We start from the raw sequence: 16,044 nt of genomic DNA, 5'->3' as shown, positions 1-16,044 counted from the left end.
ACAATATGATGCAATGTCACATTCTCCAAAAAACAACAATAACTAGGTGGAATTAATCATTTGGTGACGAGGAGAGACATGAGAGCACACATTAAAGATGGCCGCCCCCATGTCGGGCTCTTAATTGTTTTTCTCCCCACTGTCTCTCCTCCTGAGTCTCTGTGATTGAGTTACAGTGCAACAGGGCATGAAATTGCTAGTGTCCTTTTCCATTCCTTGATAACTGCCTGAGGCGAGACATTTGTCGTACAGATTAGGGGAGGGACGCTTCATATTAATACAGGGTCAAAGCCCAGGAAAGAGGGGCGAGACTCATGAGGCATAGAGAAAGAAATAGTGTAGGGTTGGAAATGAGAGAGAATGCTAAACTTAACACAGCCTGCTGCCTCCCAATACTGACATCAGCAGCTGGGGTATTCTATTGTAATATTTGACTATTCTATTGTAATATTTATGTTTGTAAAGGACTGACTACACAACATGTAGATGGTTGTGTGATACCTGGGCAGATTGTAGAGAGGAGCCATGCGGAAGCAGGCCACCACCGCACGCTTTCTCTGCTTGGACAGCAGCTTCTGCCACACACACTTCTTAGACCTCAACGGCTGTTCCACCTACATTGAATAAATGAAGACAAAATATGTAAGTTGTAATTTAACATACGAAACAGGGTGTATGGTTTGGATCACAAATGTAACTACTATCAAGTTGAGTAAAGATCAGAGAAGCAGGACATAAAGCATCCAGGATATAGATCACAGCTTAAGGATCTATAACATGGATATAAGGGGCCCGGATAGAGAAGTGGATGTAGACAGTAAGGGGGATGCATGGTGCAGCCAGCCACTGACCTGCTCCAGATGGAAGACTGCAGCTGATATGCTCTGGACTCTGAACACTGTCCTCTCAGGGTCTGGAGGCCCCTCGTTCTTCACCATCACATCCTTATACAGGTTCAGCTGCCACCTCACTGCAGGGTCGTCTGACTGGGGGTGGGTTAGTACAGTGTAGGAGTTAGAAAACATCACAGATTTTTGATAAAGTTGCTAGTTTTATGGATTACAATAATGCCATAATATACAGCTCACCTTTTCTTGAAGGTGCAAATTTTGCCGCACATGGTCCTTCACTTCATCATCTGTGTCCTTCTGTTGAGCAAAACATAAAAAACAATTAGATACACCGTCATCAGGTAGTGTGTGGCCAGTGATACCTGATCCTCAATCAGCATGGGTCCATGTGGGCTAGACAGGCCCTCTCACCAGGAGGTAACGTGTCTTGGCCAGGGAGATGAGCTCCTGGTCCCCGGGGGTGCACATGTTGAGTCCCATGGGCAGCATCTTCTTCAGGGCAGCCACGATCAGGGATGTCTGGATGGAGTAGAACTCTCCTCGCTTCCTCTTATGCTTCCTCTCCTGGTCCTGACCCCCTGACTGTTACCAGGACGGAATGACACATTAATAATTTCACCTGGCACTCACTGAAAAATGGCACTCTATTGACACTCTATTTTCTATATATAGTTCACTACTTTTGTGTGCAAGTTGTGCACTGTATAGGGAATAGGATGCCATTTTGTAATGTATCAGATGGGCCACAACCTTTTTATAATAGCCAATGCAGTCACTTTCTAAATTACTACCTTGTTCTAACTGTGCTTATTTCACAGTGGGAGCACAGCACACTGCACACCGAATGCTGAATTAAACCTATGGGTAGCAGAGGGAACTAAGGCATTGTTCCATCGCTGGCGGCTGAAAATATGTGCCCATGAAGCATTTCAAATGTAGCTATAGCCTGAAAGCAGCATTCGCCCACAGTTTGCCTGTACCCATACGGTGAGGTGTTATAAAAAAAGGACTGCACTGAGAAGCTGGCACACAGAAGACACTCATATTCAACTCAGCAAGAGAGAAAGAAACACCATTAACTGTATGGATGCACACACACACACACACACACACACACACACACACACACACACACACACACACACACACACACACACACACACACACACACACACACACACACACACACACACACCTCCGCCCAGTACGGGAGCTGAGTGACACAGGCTGACTACAACGCTCACGTCGCGTGCACGAGCATTGCAAAATACATTTAGAAATCTATATTATTAAATTATTGCACCCACACTGCCCGCGCGCGCCAACGAGCGTCTACGTTGCCAAGGGCTAAAATAGAAGTCAGTTCAGATCGCGCTGAAAGTCCTGCCTCTCCCATCTCCTCATTGGTTTATAGAAGCAGGTACCCACGTGCCATCTCCTCATTTGTTATACCCACGTGGGTGACTGAAAGACGAACGAGGTCGGTGGCGGTAATGCACCTAATTTATGAAAGTTGCCAATCGTAATATAAAGTCAAGAGAAGAAAAAGCCTAGAAGGAGGAGAGATGACTAGAAACGATTCGATTGACCGTTTGTGTGGATTAATTGTCGGAGTAGAAGACCTTGTGCATTTCAGGTAAAATAACAACTTAATGTTTATATCCCAGGACAAATTAGCTAGCAACAGCAAGCTAGCAAAATAGGACAAATTAGCTAGCAAGAGCAAGCTAGCTAGCTAAATTGCCATAAAGGTTTAATGCTTTTCGACCTGTCCCCAAATTAATGTAATTGGTTCAGAGTTTGTTTTGATATTTTAACCTGCTTGTCGTGATCGCGTTTGGTGTGGGGGGATTTTTATTTATTTATGCACAATGGCGCACGTGCGCAGCCGGTTTGGGTTCCGTGTAATAGAGGCAGCCAGTGGGAGGTAGGTGCCACACACACCAGTGCAGGATATCCATCACCCAGAAACACCAATGACGTGATCATGTTATTTGTCATGGGCGTGTTGACTTTCAATAACAGAGCTGGGACATGTTCGGCCCATAAGGGAATGAGAAACGCTCGTTATGATGACAAGCAGGGCTGATGAAGGAGGGGTGATAAGCGCTAATGATTGGCTGGTGTAATGTGTTAACAGCAAGGCAGGGCAGACTATTGTGGTCCCGTGTGGCTCAGTTGGTAGAGCATGGCGCTTCCAGTGAATTAAGTGTACAAGCAGACAGGATTTAAAACATTTAACTATCAACAAATCTATTCCCTGTACCTGAGGAGGTGACATGGCTTCTGTTTGTGAGGGAATATTAGTTGTGTTGTTTGGCCACGGGGGATATGAGTGTTAGGGTTGCTGGAACAGGGAGAGAGAAAGAGCTGAATCTGCAGAATGGAGCACAGTAACAAGGCTCAGCTGGAATGTGCTGATAGCAGCAGGAGGTTGGACTGAGGTTAGCTGGGTTAGGATGTGAACATACATGACCACAGGGGTTGCAGAGTGCTCCAAGTTATAGTAGTAGAGCACTCCAGCAGTGGGAATATGCTGTACTGTTTTGCAGGGGTGCAACTTTCACTGAAATTGCATTTTTGCAGATTCCTCAGTCAGGTAGGCTGAGGGAGTGTTTATTCGACTGGATAAACTTCTAAAAACAAAGTTGCGCCCCTGCTGTTTTGTTTGTCTCAGAAAGCAGCCACATATTAATAAGCCCTACCTTTGACATCTTCGTTTTGCTATCACCAGTCAGGAAAGACAGGTTGTTGATTTCATTCTGAACCACAAAGTTCTGCTCTTCCCTTTTGAAGTTCTGAGGAAAGAGCAAATCCAATGTACATGATGAAGACACCTTCTGCGTTGCTCATTTCTCAATCTAAAATGTCCTATCTATTGTAATCGCTAGTTTGTCCATTGTTGATAAGGAGAAATCGTACATGTGATTTGCACCAGAGGATGAAGATCTCAGCCACCATTCTGAAGAGTTCATTGGAGTCAGCTTCTGGTTCTTTCAGCCACCTGGACCTGCAGGAGAAAGGAGAGAGAGAAGATGATTATTATATATATTATACACTCACCAGCCAGTTTATTAGGTACATCCATTTAGTACCCCCCCCCCCCCCCCCCCCCCCCCCATAGCCTCCAGAACAGCCTGAATGTTTGGGGCATGGATTCCACAAGTCGGAAACATTCCACAGGGATGTTGGTCCATGCTGAGGCGATGGCATCACACAGTTTCTGCAGATTGGACGGCGGTACACCACCGCCACCAGCCTGTATTGTTGACACCAGGCAGGATGGGTCCATGGACTCATGGACTTTGCCTACACCAAATCCTGACTCCGCCATCAGCATGCATGATGCAACAGGAACCGGGATTTGTTGGACCAGGTGATGTTTTTCCACTACTTAATTGTCCAGTGTTGGTGATCGCGCACCCACTTGAGCCGCTTCTTGTTTTTAGCTGATAGGAGTGGAACTCGGTCATGTAACAGTCCTGACCTGTTTTATGTTGTTTTTATGTGTTTATGGTCAGGGTGTTAGTTTTGGGTGGGCAGTCTATGTTATCTGTTTCTATGTTGGTTTTGGTTTGCCTGGTATGGCTCTTGATTAGAGGCAGGTGGTTTGCGTTTTCCTCTAATTAAGAGTCATATTTAGGTAGGGCATTCTCACTGTTTGTTTGTGGGTGATTGTCTCCTGTGTCCGTATGTTATGTTCGTACCACATGGGACTGTAGCGTTTGTTTGTTTCGTTTTCGTTTCGATGTCGTCTGTTTCCTGTACGTAAGTTTATGTTTAGTTATGTAAGTTTATGTTCAGGTCTCGTCAACGTCGTTTTGTTGTTTTGTAGTTTGGAAAGTTTTTGTTTCGTTTCGTGTTGCCATCTTTATCGTTGTTATAATAAAGATGGCTTATTTCCCACAAGCTGCGTTTTGGTCTTCAGATCCCTCTCTCCTCACCTCATCTGAGGATGAGGAAAGCGACAGCCGTAACAGAATCACCCACCAACAAACAGAGACCAAGCGGTATGGGAATGCTCGACGGAGCAACAAGAACTTCTGGACTTGGGAGGAGATCTTGGATGGTAGAGGACCTTGGGCTCAACCAGGGGAATATCGCCGTCCTAAGGAGGAGTTGGAAGCAGCGAAGGCTGAGAGGCGCTGGTATGAGGAGGCAGCGCGACGACGCGGTTGGGAGCCCGTGAGTCAGACCAAAAAATTTCTTGGGGGGGGGGACACGAGGAGTGTGGCAAAGCCGGGTAGGATACCCGAGCCAACTCCCCGTGCTTACCGTGGAGGTAGAAGGCGTCGTACTGGTAAGACACCGTGTTATGCGGTAGAGCGCACGGTGTCCCCAGTACGCGTGCTTAGCCCAGTGCGGGCTATTCCACCTTGCCGCACTGGGAGGGCTAGGTTGGGCATCGAGCCGAGTGCCATGAAGCCGGCCCAACGTATCTGGTCTCCAGTACGTCTCCTCGGGCCGGTGTACATGGCACCAGCCTTACAGGTGGTGTCCCCGGTTCACCTGCATAGCCCAGTGCGGGCTATTCCACCTCGCCGCACTGGCAGGGCTACGGGGTCCATTCAACCTGGTAAGGTTGGGGAGGCTCGGTGCTCAAGAGCACGTGTCCTCCTTCACGGTCCGGTAGACCCGGTGCCACCTCCATGTACCAGTCCTCCGGTGGCAGCCCCCCGTACCAGGCTGTCTCTCCGGGTTCTCTCTCCTGCTGTTTCCTCCTCTCCAGCGCAGCCGGTGCCTAGACCACGCACCAGGCTGTCTCTCCTTCTCCTCCCTACAGAGCTATCCGTCTCCCCAGCGCCATCTGAGCCATCCGTCTTCCCAGCGCCATCTGAGCCATCCGTCTCCCCAGCGTCATCTGAGCCATCCGTCTCCCCAGCGCCATCTGAGCCATCCGTCTCCCCAGCGCCATCTGAGCCATCCGTCTCCCCAGCGCCATCTGAGCCATCCGTCTCCCCAGCGCCATCTGAGCCATCCGTCTCCCCAGCGCCATCTGAGCCATCCGTCTCCCCAGCGCCGTCTGAGCCATCCGTCTGCCAGGAGCCTGCAAAGCCGCCCGTCTGCCATGAGCCTGCAAAGCCGCCCGTCTGCCATGAGCCTGCAAAGCCGCCCGTCTGCCATGAGCCTACAGAGCCGTCAGCCAGACAGGAGCCGCTAGAGCCGTCAGCCAGACAGGAGCCGCTAGAGCCGCCAACCAGACAGGAGCCGCTAGAGCCGCCAACCAGACAGGATCTGCCAGAGCCGCCAACCAGACAGGATCTGCCAGAGCCGCCAACCAGACAGGATCTGCCAGAGCCGCCAACCAGACAGGATCTGCCAGAGCCGCCAGCGAGCCATGAGCAGCCAGAGCCGTCAGAGAGCCATGAGCAGCCAGAGCCGTCAGAGAGCCATGAGCAGCCAGAGTCGTCAGAGAGCCATGAGCAGCCAGAGCCGTCAGAGAGCCATGAGCGTCGAGAGCCGTCAGCCTGCCATGAGCGTCGAGAGCCGTCAGCCTGCCATGAGCGTCGAGAGCCGTCAGCCTGCCATGAGCGTAGAGAGCTGTCAGTCTGCCATGAGCGTCGAGAGCCGTCCAGCCAGGACCTGCCAGAGCCGTCCAAACAGGACCTGCCAGAGTCCTTCAGCCGGGATCTGCCCCTTGTCCCGGTGTTGCCCCTTGTCCCGGTGTTGCCCCTTGTCCCGGTGCTGTCCCTTGTCCCGGTGCTGCCCCTTATTCCGGTGCTGGCCCTTATCCTGGTGCTGGCCCTTGTTCCGGTGCTGCCCCTTGTCCCGGTGCTACCCCTTGTCCCGGTGCTGCCCCTTGTCCCGGTGCTGCCCCTTGTCCCGGTGCTGGCTGTTTATTTAGGGGAAGGTAGTTTTAGGGTGGTCAGTGGAGGGGGTAGAAAGAAGAGGGGAGTGACTATGGTGGTGTGGGGACAGCGTCCTGAGCCGGAGCCACCACCGTGGTCAACTGCCCACCCGGACCCTCCCCTGGACTTTGTGCTGGTGCGCCCGGCGTTCGCACCTTGAGGGGGGGGTACTGTAACAGTCCTGACCTGTTTTATGTTGTTTTTATGTGTTTATGGTCAGGGCGTTAGTTTTGGGTGGGCAGTCTATGTTATCTGTTTCTATGTTGGTTTTGGTTTGCCTGGTATGGCTCTTGATTAGAGGCAGGTGGTTTGCGTTTTCCTCTAATTAAGAGTCATATTTAGGTAGGGCATTCTCACTGTTTGTTTGTGGGTGATTGTCTCCTGTGTCCGTATGTTATGTTCGTACCACATGGGACTGTAGCGTTTGTTTGTTTCGTTTTCGTTTCGATGTCGTCTGTTTTCTGTACGTAAGTTTATGTTTAGTTATGTAAGTTTATGTTCAGGTCTCGTCAACGTCGTTTTGTTGTTTTGTAGTTTGGAAAGTTTTTGTTTCGTTTCGTGTTGCCATCTTTATCGTTGTTATAATAAAGATGGCTTATTTCCCACAAGCTGCGTTTTGGTCTTCAGATCCCTCTCTCCTCACCTCATCCGAGGATGAGGAGAGCGTCACCCGTTACAGGTCATCTGCTGCAATAGCTCATCCGTGACAAGGATTGACGAGTTGTGTCGTTCTGCACACCACTGCGCCGTTATTTGTCTGTTTGTGGTCAGCCTCTTAGCTTACACGATTTTACCATTCTCCTTCGAGCTGTTCTCGCCCACAGGACTGCCGCTGACTGGAAGCTTGTTGTTTGTCACACTGTTCTCGCCCACAGGACTGCCGCTGACTGGAAGCTTGTTGTTTGTCACACTGTTCTCGCCCACAGGACTGCCGCTGACTGGAAGCTTGTTGTTTGTCACACTGTTCTCGCCCACAGGACTGCCGCTGACTGGAAGCTTGTTGTTTGTCACACTGTTCTCGCCCACAGGACTGCCGCTGACTGGAAGCTTGTTGTTTGTCACACTGTTCTCGCCCACAGGACTGCCGCTGACTGGAAGCTTGTTGTTTGTCACACTGTTCTCGCCCACAGGACTTCCACTGACTGGAAGCTTTTTGTTTGTCACACTGTGTTTTGCCCATTCTAACATACTTTTTCCAACCTACACTGTGAATGTTTAAATTATGTATTCAATATAGACAAGAAAAATACAATAATTTGTGTGTTATTAGTTTAAGCACACTATTGTTGTGACTTAGATGAAGATGAAAATGTGATGACAAATTTATGCAGAAATCCAGGTAATTCCAAAGGGTTCACATACTTTTTCTTGCCACTATACGTACACACACAACCAGTCAAAAGTTTAGACACACCTACTCACTCAAGGGTTTTTCTTTATTCTACATTGTAGAATAATAGAGAAGACATCAAAACTATGAAGTAACACATATGGAATCATGTAGTAACCGATAAAGTGTTAAACAAATCAAAATCTATTTTATATTTGAGATTCTTCAAAGTAGCCACCCTTTGCCTTGATGACAGCTTGGCATTCTCTCAACCAGCTTCACCTGGAAGGCATTTCCAACAGTCTTGAAGGAGTTCCCACATATGCTAAACACTTGTTGGCTGCTTTTTCTTCACTCTGCGGTCCAACTCATCCCAAACCATCTCAATTGGGTTGAGGTCAGGTGATTGTGGAGACCAGGTCATCTGATGCACTACTCAATCACGCTCCTTCTTTGAGGTGTTGGGTCATTGTCCTGTTAAAAAACAAATGAGAGTCCCACTAAGCATAAAACCAGATGGGATGGCGTATCGCTGCAGAATGCTGTGGTAGCCATGCTGGTTAAGTGTGCCTTGAACTCTAAATAAATCACTGACAGTGTCAACAGCAAAGCACCATCACACCTCCTCCTCCATGCTTCACGGTGGGAACCACACATGCGGAGATCATCTGTTCATTTGTGTTGTGATGTGGTTGTGTTTTCTTTGCAGCAATTCGACCATGAAGGCCTGATTCACACAGTCTCCTCTGAACAGTTGATGCTGAGATGTGTCTGTTACTTGAACTCTGTGAAGCATTTATTTGGGCTGCAATTTTTTAAGCTGGTAACTCTAATGAACTTATCCTTTGCAGCAGAGGTAACTCTAGGTCTTCCTTTCCTGTGGCAGTCCTCATGAGAGCCAGTTTCATCATAGCGCTTGATGGTTTTGCAACTGCACTTGAAAGTTCTTGAAATGATCCGGATTGAGTGACCTTCATATCTTAACTTCTTTGTGATAGGGGGCAGCATTTGCACTTTTGGATGAACAGCGTGCCCATAGTGAACTGCCTCCTACTCTGTCCCAGATGCTAATATATGCATATTATTATTACTATTGGATATAAACCACTCTGTTTCTAAAACTGTTTGAATGATATCTGTGAGTATAACAGAACTCATATGGCAGGCAAAAACATGAGAAAAAATCCAAACAGGAAGTGAGAATTCTGAGGCTGGTCAATGTTCAACTCATTTCCTATTCAATTCCCTATAAGATATGGATCTGTTTGCACTTCCTACGCCTTCCACTAGATGTCAACAGTCGGTAGAACATGGAATGAAGCTTATACTGTGATGTTGAGCCGGATGGGAGGTGTTTCAGTCATTGGTCTGACAGAATGCCAGTACCTGGTCACGCGCGTTCCAAATGATATCGTCTTGCTTTCAATTACTTCTTGAGACACAAAGGAATTCTCCAGTTGGAACGTTATTGGATAGTTATGATAACAACATCCTGAATATTGATTCTCTACTTAGTTTGACCAGTTTATTCGATCTGTAATATAACTTTTTGAAGTTTTCGTGCACTAAGCGAGCTAGCAAAAGTAGCTACTTAGACATAAGTAAATGGACATTATCGAACAAAACAACGATTTATTGTGGAACTAGGATTCCTGGGAATGCATTCTGATGAAGATCATCAAAGGTATGGGAATATTTATGATGTCATTTCTTATTTCTGTTGACTCCAACATGGCGGAGAAATGTTGTTATATCTGAGCGCCGTCTCAGATTATTGCATGGTGTGCTTTTTCCGTAAAGTTTTTTTGAAATCTGACAGCGGTTGTATTAAGAACAAGTGTATCTTTAATTCTATGTAAAACATGTATCTTTCATCAAAGTGTATGATGAGTATTCCTGTTATTAGATGTGGCTCTCTGCAATTTCTCCGGATATTTTGGAGGCATTTCTGAACATGGCGCCAATGTAAACTAAGATTTTTGGATATAAATATGCACATTATCAAACAAAACACACATGTACTGTGTAACATGATGTCCTATGAGTGTCATCTGATGAAGATCATCAAAGGTTAGTGATTAATTTTATTTCTATTTCTACTTTTTGTTACTCCTATCTTTGGCTGGGAAAATGGCTGTGTTTTTCTGTGGCTATGTACTGACCTAACATAATCGTTTGGTGTGCTTTCGCCGTAAGTCCTTTTTGAAATCAGACATGTTGGCTGGATTCACAACATGTGTAGCTGTAATTTGGTGTCTTTCATGTGTGATTTCATGAAAGATTGATTTTTATAGTAATATATTTGAATTTGGCGGGCTACATTTTTTCTGGCTTTTGGCCAAGCGGGATGTTAACGTCCCACATATCCCAGAGAAGTTAAAGTAATGATGGACTGTCGTTTCTCGTTGCTTATTTGAGCTGTTCTTGCCAAAATATGGATGTGGTCTTTTACCAAATAGGGCTATCTTCTGTACACCACCCCTACCTTGTCACAACACAACTGATTGGCTCAAATGCATTACGAAAGAAAGAAATTGCACAAATTAGCTTTTAAAAAAGGCACACCTGTTAATTGAAATGCATTCCAGGTGACTACCACATGAAGCTGGTTTAGAGAATGCCAAGTGTGTGCAAAGCTGTCATCAAGGCAAAGGATGGCTACTTTGAAGAACCTCAAATCTATTTAGATTTTTTAAACACTTTTTTGGTTACTACATGATTCCATATGTGTCATTTCATAGTTTTGATGTCTTCACTATTATTCTACAATGTAGAAAATAGTAAAAATAAAGAAACTCTTGAATGAGTAGGTGTGTCCAAACTTTTGACTGGTACTGAATATGTATATAATAAATTATAAGAGATGAACAAACATCAATATAATATCCTCTGCTCCACAGCCTTGCCCCCAAACCAGTGTAGTCTTGAATTACAATAGGTCCTAGGGTACTGACGAAACACAACCACATCATCTCATTTCACTCCACTGTAAACAACTCAATTAGCACGCTCACCTGTTATTGTCTACGTAATGGATGAGCATTGGGTAGAAGGCGTAGAGGTCTCTGCAGAGCACAGCGAACTCATCCAGGATGAGGAGCTCAGCCTCCTGGGTATCTCCCTTACTGTCAGCTTTCAGTAGCTCCTCCTCCGTCACCACCTTCACTGTCTTCTTCTTCAGCTTCTCCAGCGTAGGCAGGAAGTGACTCTTCAACAGAACAGCCCTGGCCTTACTGATGATAGGCTGGGCATACACTGCACCCACAGAAGTCATAGTGAGAAACACATTGTCAGTTGTTTTTCTTAGAAATTAAAAATAAAACAAAACAAAAGCACTCTTGCTAGGAATGCAAAAGACAATCTTTTGTCAGTCTATGGATCATCTGATCAGTACTGTATACAAATATGCAAATTGTTTTTCCCTCAAAAGCAGTATGTTTCCTAAAGCTGCAACCCACTGTGACAGACTGCTGTACACTCCCACACAGTAATGCAACCCAACTAACCTGCGATCCTCTTCATCCAGGAGGCCTCGTCGATGCCCAGGTTGCTGTTGAGGATCTTCAGGATGTTTCCCAGGATGAGGCTGAGGTGTTCTGAGGTGACGGTGGTGGAGAAGACACTGCCCCCGCTGTGCGGAGACGCCTGGTTCTCTGGGCCCTTCTCCCACCAGTAGGACAGGTAGTTACACAGCATGGGCAGCACCACCTCGATGACGTGGGGCATCTCTGTGTAGCGCGCCCCAGACTCAGACATGTCATTGATGTCCTTCATCAGGACGTCTAGACGAGGCATCTCCGGACACATCTCCTCCACCACGTCTGGCATGCCTAGGACTACACAAACACAACACAAACATAACCACGACACAACACATGATAAGCAAACAACCATTTAATGCAGTATTACGGTATACAGCATCATAATAGTGTGGAACTCACTGGCACGCTCGCGGGCAGTCTTGGTGTTGAACACAGAGCAGGGGTTGTGTTTGTTGAGCAGAGGCTCCAGGAAGGCCACAGGCATGGCGCCTGCCAGGGTGGCCAGACACTCCCCCAGGGCCGGCAGCTGCCTGCAGGGGAGAAGAAGAGACAGACACAGATTTATACTATCTGTGATGTGATAGCAGTCTCATATCAATATGTAAATAATACTACCTTTCCACGTAGATGTTTTTTCCAGTCCCGAGTGCATACAGGCTGGTCAGGATACGATAGCATGACACTTGGACATCATCCACTGAAAACACAAAGCAGGAAGCGTGTTTACATTGATATGCACAGCGTCAGCGACATGATTTATAGCACAGTGCTCCACTCCTCCCGTCTCCTACAGCTGTAGGTCTTGCTGTGGTCACTCACAGAGCAGGTCCACTCCAAAGTGGTGCTGGGTGATGTGTTCAAACAGGGCAGTGAGGATGGGCAGTAGTGCCACCGTGGTGTAGTTAATGTTCTGGGACACGCCCTTCATCTGTGAGCGGGAGTGGGTGAACTTCCCCAACTTCAGGTTCTCAAAGGTCTTCTCCAGGTCCTCCGCTGCGTTCTCGAAGAACGTCCTTAACCCCGCCTTCACCAGCTCTGAGCCAGACTTCATCACCGTCCTGTCGGAGGGAAGGGGTTAATAATGATGGAGGAGTGTGTAGTCTGTCATTGTTGCCATTTTTGCACACAATAACCACACAATGTCCCCATGTGGGATATTAAAGTTAGTGTTTTTGAGAACAATAATTTCCGTATGATTAAAGAGTTCCCAAAGGACAGCTTCATTTTCGTACAGAGAGCTCCCAAGGGAATGTGATTTGAGCTCCCATCTGACCTTGAATATTTACAGTGCATGATTTATACAGTAAATTATGTAAATATCTAGATTCAAGGGAAGGTTGTCAGTGTAGGTATGTGCAGAAATATTACACCCCCCCCAAAACGGTTTGATACATTAAGCAGATTAGATTAGTCAATATTTTGTCAAGTATTTTGTGACTTGTCGTAATGTTTTTTGATTCTGTGTTGAATCTCCCACAGGGAGGGAGGTGAAAGACAAAGCCTATGGGCAGGCACAGTACAGTAACTACATCCTCAGTATCAACATCATGTTTAATGCGTTGCTATTTTAACCTCCGTTTTTAGAACTGTTGCCTGAACCACACATTTGTTCTGAAGAACACTAGGAGCCCAGAGCTGGCTACAGTACATGTTGTCTATGCATGCTAAGTGTACTTGTATAAATGCCCGTGGGAGTTTTTTCTCTTAATGTCAATGATTCCAAGATGGCATGAATAACACAAACTGGTGAGTATAAACATGTTGTAATGTAAGTAATGTAATGTTGTATAGGTTAGACATGAGGTGGCCTCTTTCCCAATGACATGTGCTGTAAAATTGCTACGTAACAGACCTCTTTCAAACCTTTGATTTAATTTCAAACTCTGTGGATGTATATTGTGACATAGGACTATAGGACTGAGCTCACCCACCTGGTGTCCAGTGTGTGGGCCAGGATGTGGAGACAGCTCACCATGGTGGTGGAGTCACTCCCTACAGGAGAACACAGTACAGCGATTAGCACACATATCACACACTAAGTCATTCATGAAAGCAATTTAAAAAAGCGCCGAATCAGCTCCTTACCGAAGAGGGAAATCCTGTGTCTGACAAGAGCTGCCAGTTTACAGAACAGGCTGGAAAAAAGAGAAAGAACGAAAGCAGGGAGGTTAAAGGGTAAGAGGAGGAAAAGATGACAAGATGAAGGGAGAATTAAGAGAAGAGTAGGTAAGTAGCATACACAGGTAGTGAGAAAGTGTAACTCGCTGCAGGATAGTGAGATGGTAGTGTACCGACCTGGTGACCATCTCCTTCTCCTTATTAGATGCATAGCCGCTGCTGCTCAGGTTCTTACTGGGAGAAGACAGGAAGTAGAGACAGTGGTTCTTGAAGTACTGGTCTATCAGAGGGAGGAGGACCTAAAGGCAAAAAAAACAATTTAGGAGATGTGTGACAATCTTTGTGCAATCTCATCTACTGCATTTAAATGTTTGTTTGTTTCACAGATTCACAATATTCTCACTTTGGCGAAAAACTTGATTTCTTGCTCATGAGGTGACTTGTCTGTCTTACCACTGGTAGCCATGGCCTCTGAAATGACAAGGTCAAAGGTCAATAAAGAGAAGACTGAGGCAGCATTGTCCATAACAGACAAAAGGTAGAGGAGCATTCAAAGACATGGATATGAACGTTAAGTAGTCTCTTACCAAGGTGGGCAATGAACTCCTGGGCTGAGTTCACATACTTGAGGAGCTTCTTGAGGAACTTGTAGGCAAACCTCTTCTCCATGGAGGAAGAGTCCTGCTCCATATCCTTCAGACATCTACAACACAAAAGGAAGGGAATGATGAAGTGTAATTATGTCACACCAACACACATCAATGTCTTCGGTCTTGACTGAAGGTGTCTTTAGTTTTCACACCCACACATGCACCCACACACGAACTCACTGACCTGGTGATAGCATAGCCATTGATCTGTAGGAAGCGGAACAGGTCCTGGGCCTTCTCTTTGTCCCGGGCCTTCTCTTTGGCAGTCAGGGTGTCATAGGGCACTAGCAGAGGGTGAGTTGCCCCACCTGGAACCACAAACAACAACACTGAAACAAAGAGAACCAATAAATCTCACATTTACTCTGACTACATTCCTCTGGCTCCTCCATCTCACAGTGATTGAAGAGTATTATAGAATCACCTCTAATTCCAAGGTCATTCTTTTTCTTCTTAGCCCAGATGTTGTGATAATTCTCAGCCACAACCTCCATCATGCCCTTGAGCAAAGAGAACATCTGTTAATTAAATAACATATTCACAGCCTAGTCATAAGCAAAATAGTTATTTACAGCTACAAATTAACAACTGAGGTTCACTCACCTGTAACTCTCTAGACAGAACCACATTGCTGGTGTCTATTGGTGTTGGGTTGAAACCGTTACCCTGCCAAAATACAACATGAAAAACGAAGTCAAAAGAAACATTGAACATCCGACTCAGCAGTCCTGGTATATACAGCACTAGGAGGAGCGGGCCATCAGACTGAGTACCTGAGAGGAGGACTGGGAGATCTTCCGCATCTTCTCACTCTCCCGTAGGGACATGGTCTCTCCATCCTTGGTCCTGTCAATGTTCCAGCCCATAGCCAGCATGCTCTTTAGAGTCTCCCTCACCGGCAACCTGTGGATCTCCTTCTCCTGAGGACAACAGGAGTAAACACAGCACACAGACACGGATACACACACCAAGAGTTAACAATCAGTTAGGTCACTAGTCCTCACATTAGCACATGCTGTAGTTGAAATTCAAACCCTATGCTGTGTAATGCTGCAATGAACTACACCTTCTCTGTAAGGCCTTTGTAGGTCCTGAGCTGAGGGTGAGTCTTGGCCTTCTCATCTATACAGTCTCCGTACTTCCATCCCAACATCACCTGAAGTGCAGAGACAAGTATGACCCTTCTACAGAGCTGATATTACATTTGACCAGCTAGTTCTTCAACCATAAATAAAAACAAATAGGATAGAGTGAGCAACCCTGAAACAAGCCTCATAGTATTCCTTCCAAGGGAGTACTAGAAAGCCTTTATAAAATACAGTGCCAAAGCATTTTATTCTTAATCTTTATGCCCTGCAATAAAGAATTGATTCCTGGTGTCATTTTGCAGCATCAAATACACGTTACCATGGTAGAGGAGCTCATCTTTGGCCTACCTTCTCGGCTGACCATTTGTCATGGGAATGCTCAGCATATTTGTTGGCAACATTTTCCAGTTTCTCTGGAAGAGATATGCTGTAAAGACAGAGTAAAAATTACTCACTGCAGGTATAAATCTGGAGCATCCAAAATAATGCATACTGGAATAAAGCATATGCAAATGCACAGTCAAAGTATATAAAGGCACTGCAGATAACATAACATACATTTTGTGCATCATTTCAAGTGGCACCAATGAATAAAAAGCTATTCAATTACAAGTCA

At 46.1% G+C, this 16,044-nt stretch overlaps 1 protein-coding gene across 10 annotated transcripts in view; it reads right to left on the bottom strand.

Annotated features, from left to right (window-relative positions):
- LOC129812846 (ryanodine receptor 3-like) overlaps positions 1 to 16,044 on the bottom strand; it is a 199,661-nt gene that overhangs the window by 26,718 nt on the left and 156,899 nt on the right. For 8 of the 10 annotated variants that reach the window (XM_055864775.1, XM_055864773.1, XM_055864768.1 and 5 more), the window contains exons 52-73: positions 15,777 to 15,855; positions 15,407 to 15,496; positions 15,114 to 15,260; positions 14,944 to 15,006; positions 14,765 to 14,840; positions 14,525 to 14,648; positions 14,278 to 14,393; positions 14,094 to 14,161; positions 13,868 to 13,989; positions 13,658 to 13,707; positions 13,504 to 13,564; positions 12,392 to 12,630; positions 12,188 to 12,269; positions 11,972 to 12,102; positions 11,537 to 11,866; positions 11,045 to 11,285; positions 3,774 to 3,861; positions 3,557 to 3,649; positions 1,263 to 1,433; positions 1,089 to 1,148; positions 852 to 986; positions 502 to 614 (exon numbers count right to left, since the gene is read on the bottom strand). In XM_055864775.1, coding sequence (XP_055720750.1) covers positions 502 to 614; positions 852 to 986; positions 1,089 to 1,148; positions 1,263 to 1,433; positions 3,557 to 3,649; positions 3,774 to 3,861; positions 11,045 to 11,285; positions 11,537 to 11,866; positions 11,972 to 12,102; positions 12,188 to 12,269; positions 12,392 to 12,630; positions 13,504 to 13,564; positions 13,658 to 13,707; positions 13,868 to 13,989; positions 14,094 to 14,161; positions 14,278 to 14,393; positions 14,525 to 14,648; positions 14,765 to 14,840; positions 14,944 to 15,006; positions 15,114 to 15,260; positions 15,407 to 15,496; positions 15,777 to 15,855 — 2,679 coding nt within the window. Of the gene's footprint in view, positions 1 to 501; positions 615 to 851; positions 987 to 1,088; positions 1,149 to 1,262; positions 1,434 to 3,556; positions 3,650 to 3,773; positions 3,862 to 11,044; positions 11,286 to 11,536; positions 11,867 to 11,971; positions 12,103 to 12,187; positions 12,270 to 12,391; positions 12,631 to 13,503; positions 13,565 to 13,657; positions 13,708 to 13,867; positions 13,990 to 14,093; positions 14,162 to 14,277; positions 14,394 to 14,524; positions 14,670 to 14,764; positions 14,841 to 14,943; positions 15,007 to 15,113; positions 15,261 to 15,406; positions 15,497 to 15,776; positions 15,856 to 16,044 lie in introns of all 10 variants that reach the window. The other 2 variants (XM_055864766.1, XM_055864767.1) reach the window with 1 other exon arrangement.

The sequence above is a fragment of the Salvelinus fontinalis genome, chromosome 16 (assembly GCF_029448725.1).
Source record: "Salvelinus fontinalis isolate EN_2023a chromosome 16, ASM2944872v1, whole genome shotgun sequence".
In the NCBI taxonomy this organism is placed as follows: Eukaryota; Metazoa; Chordata; class Actinopteri; order Salmoniformes; family Salmonidae; genus Salvelinus; species Salvelinus fontinalis.
The sequence above is the reverse complement of the archived record's forward strand: the minus strand, read 5'-3'. Positions and strand labels throughout refer to the sequence as shown.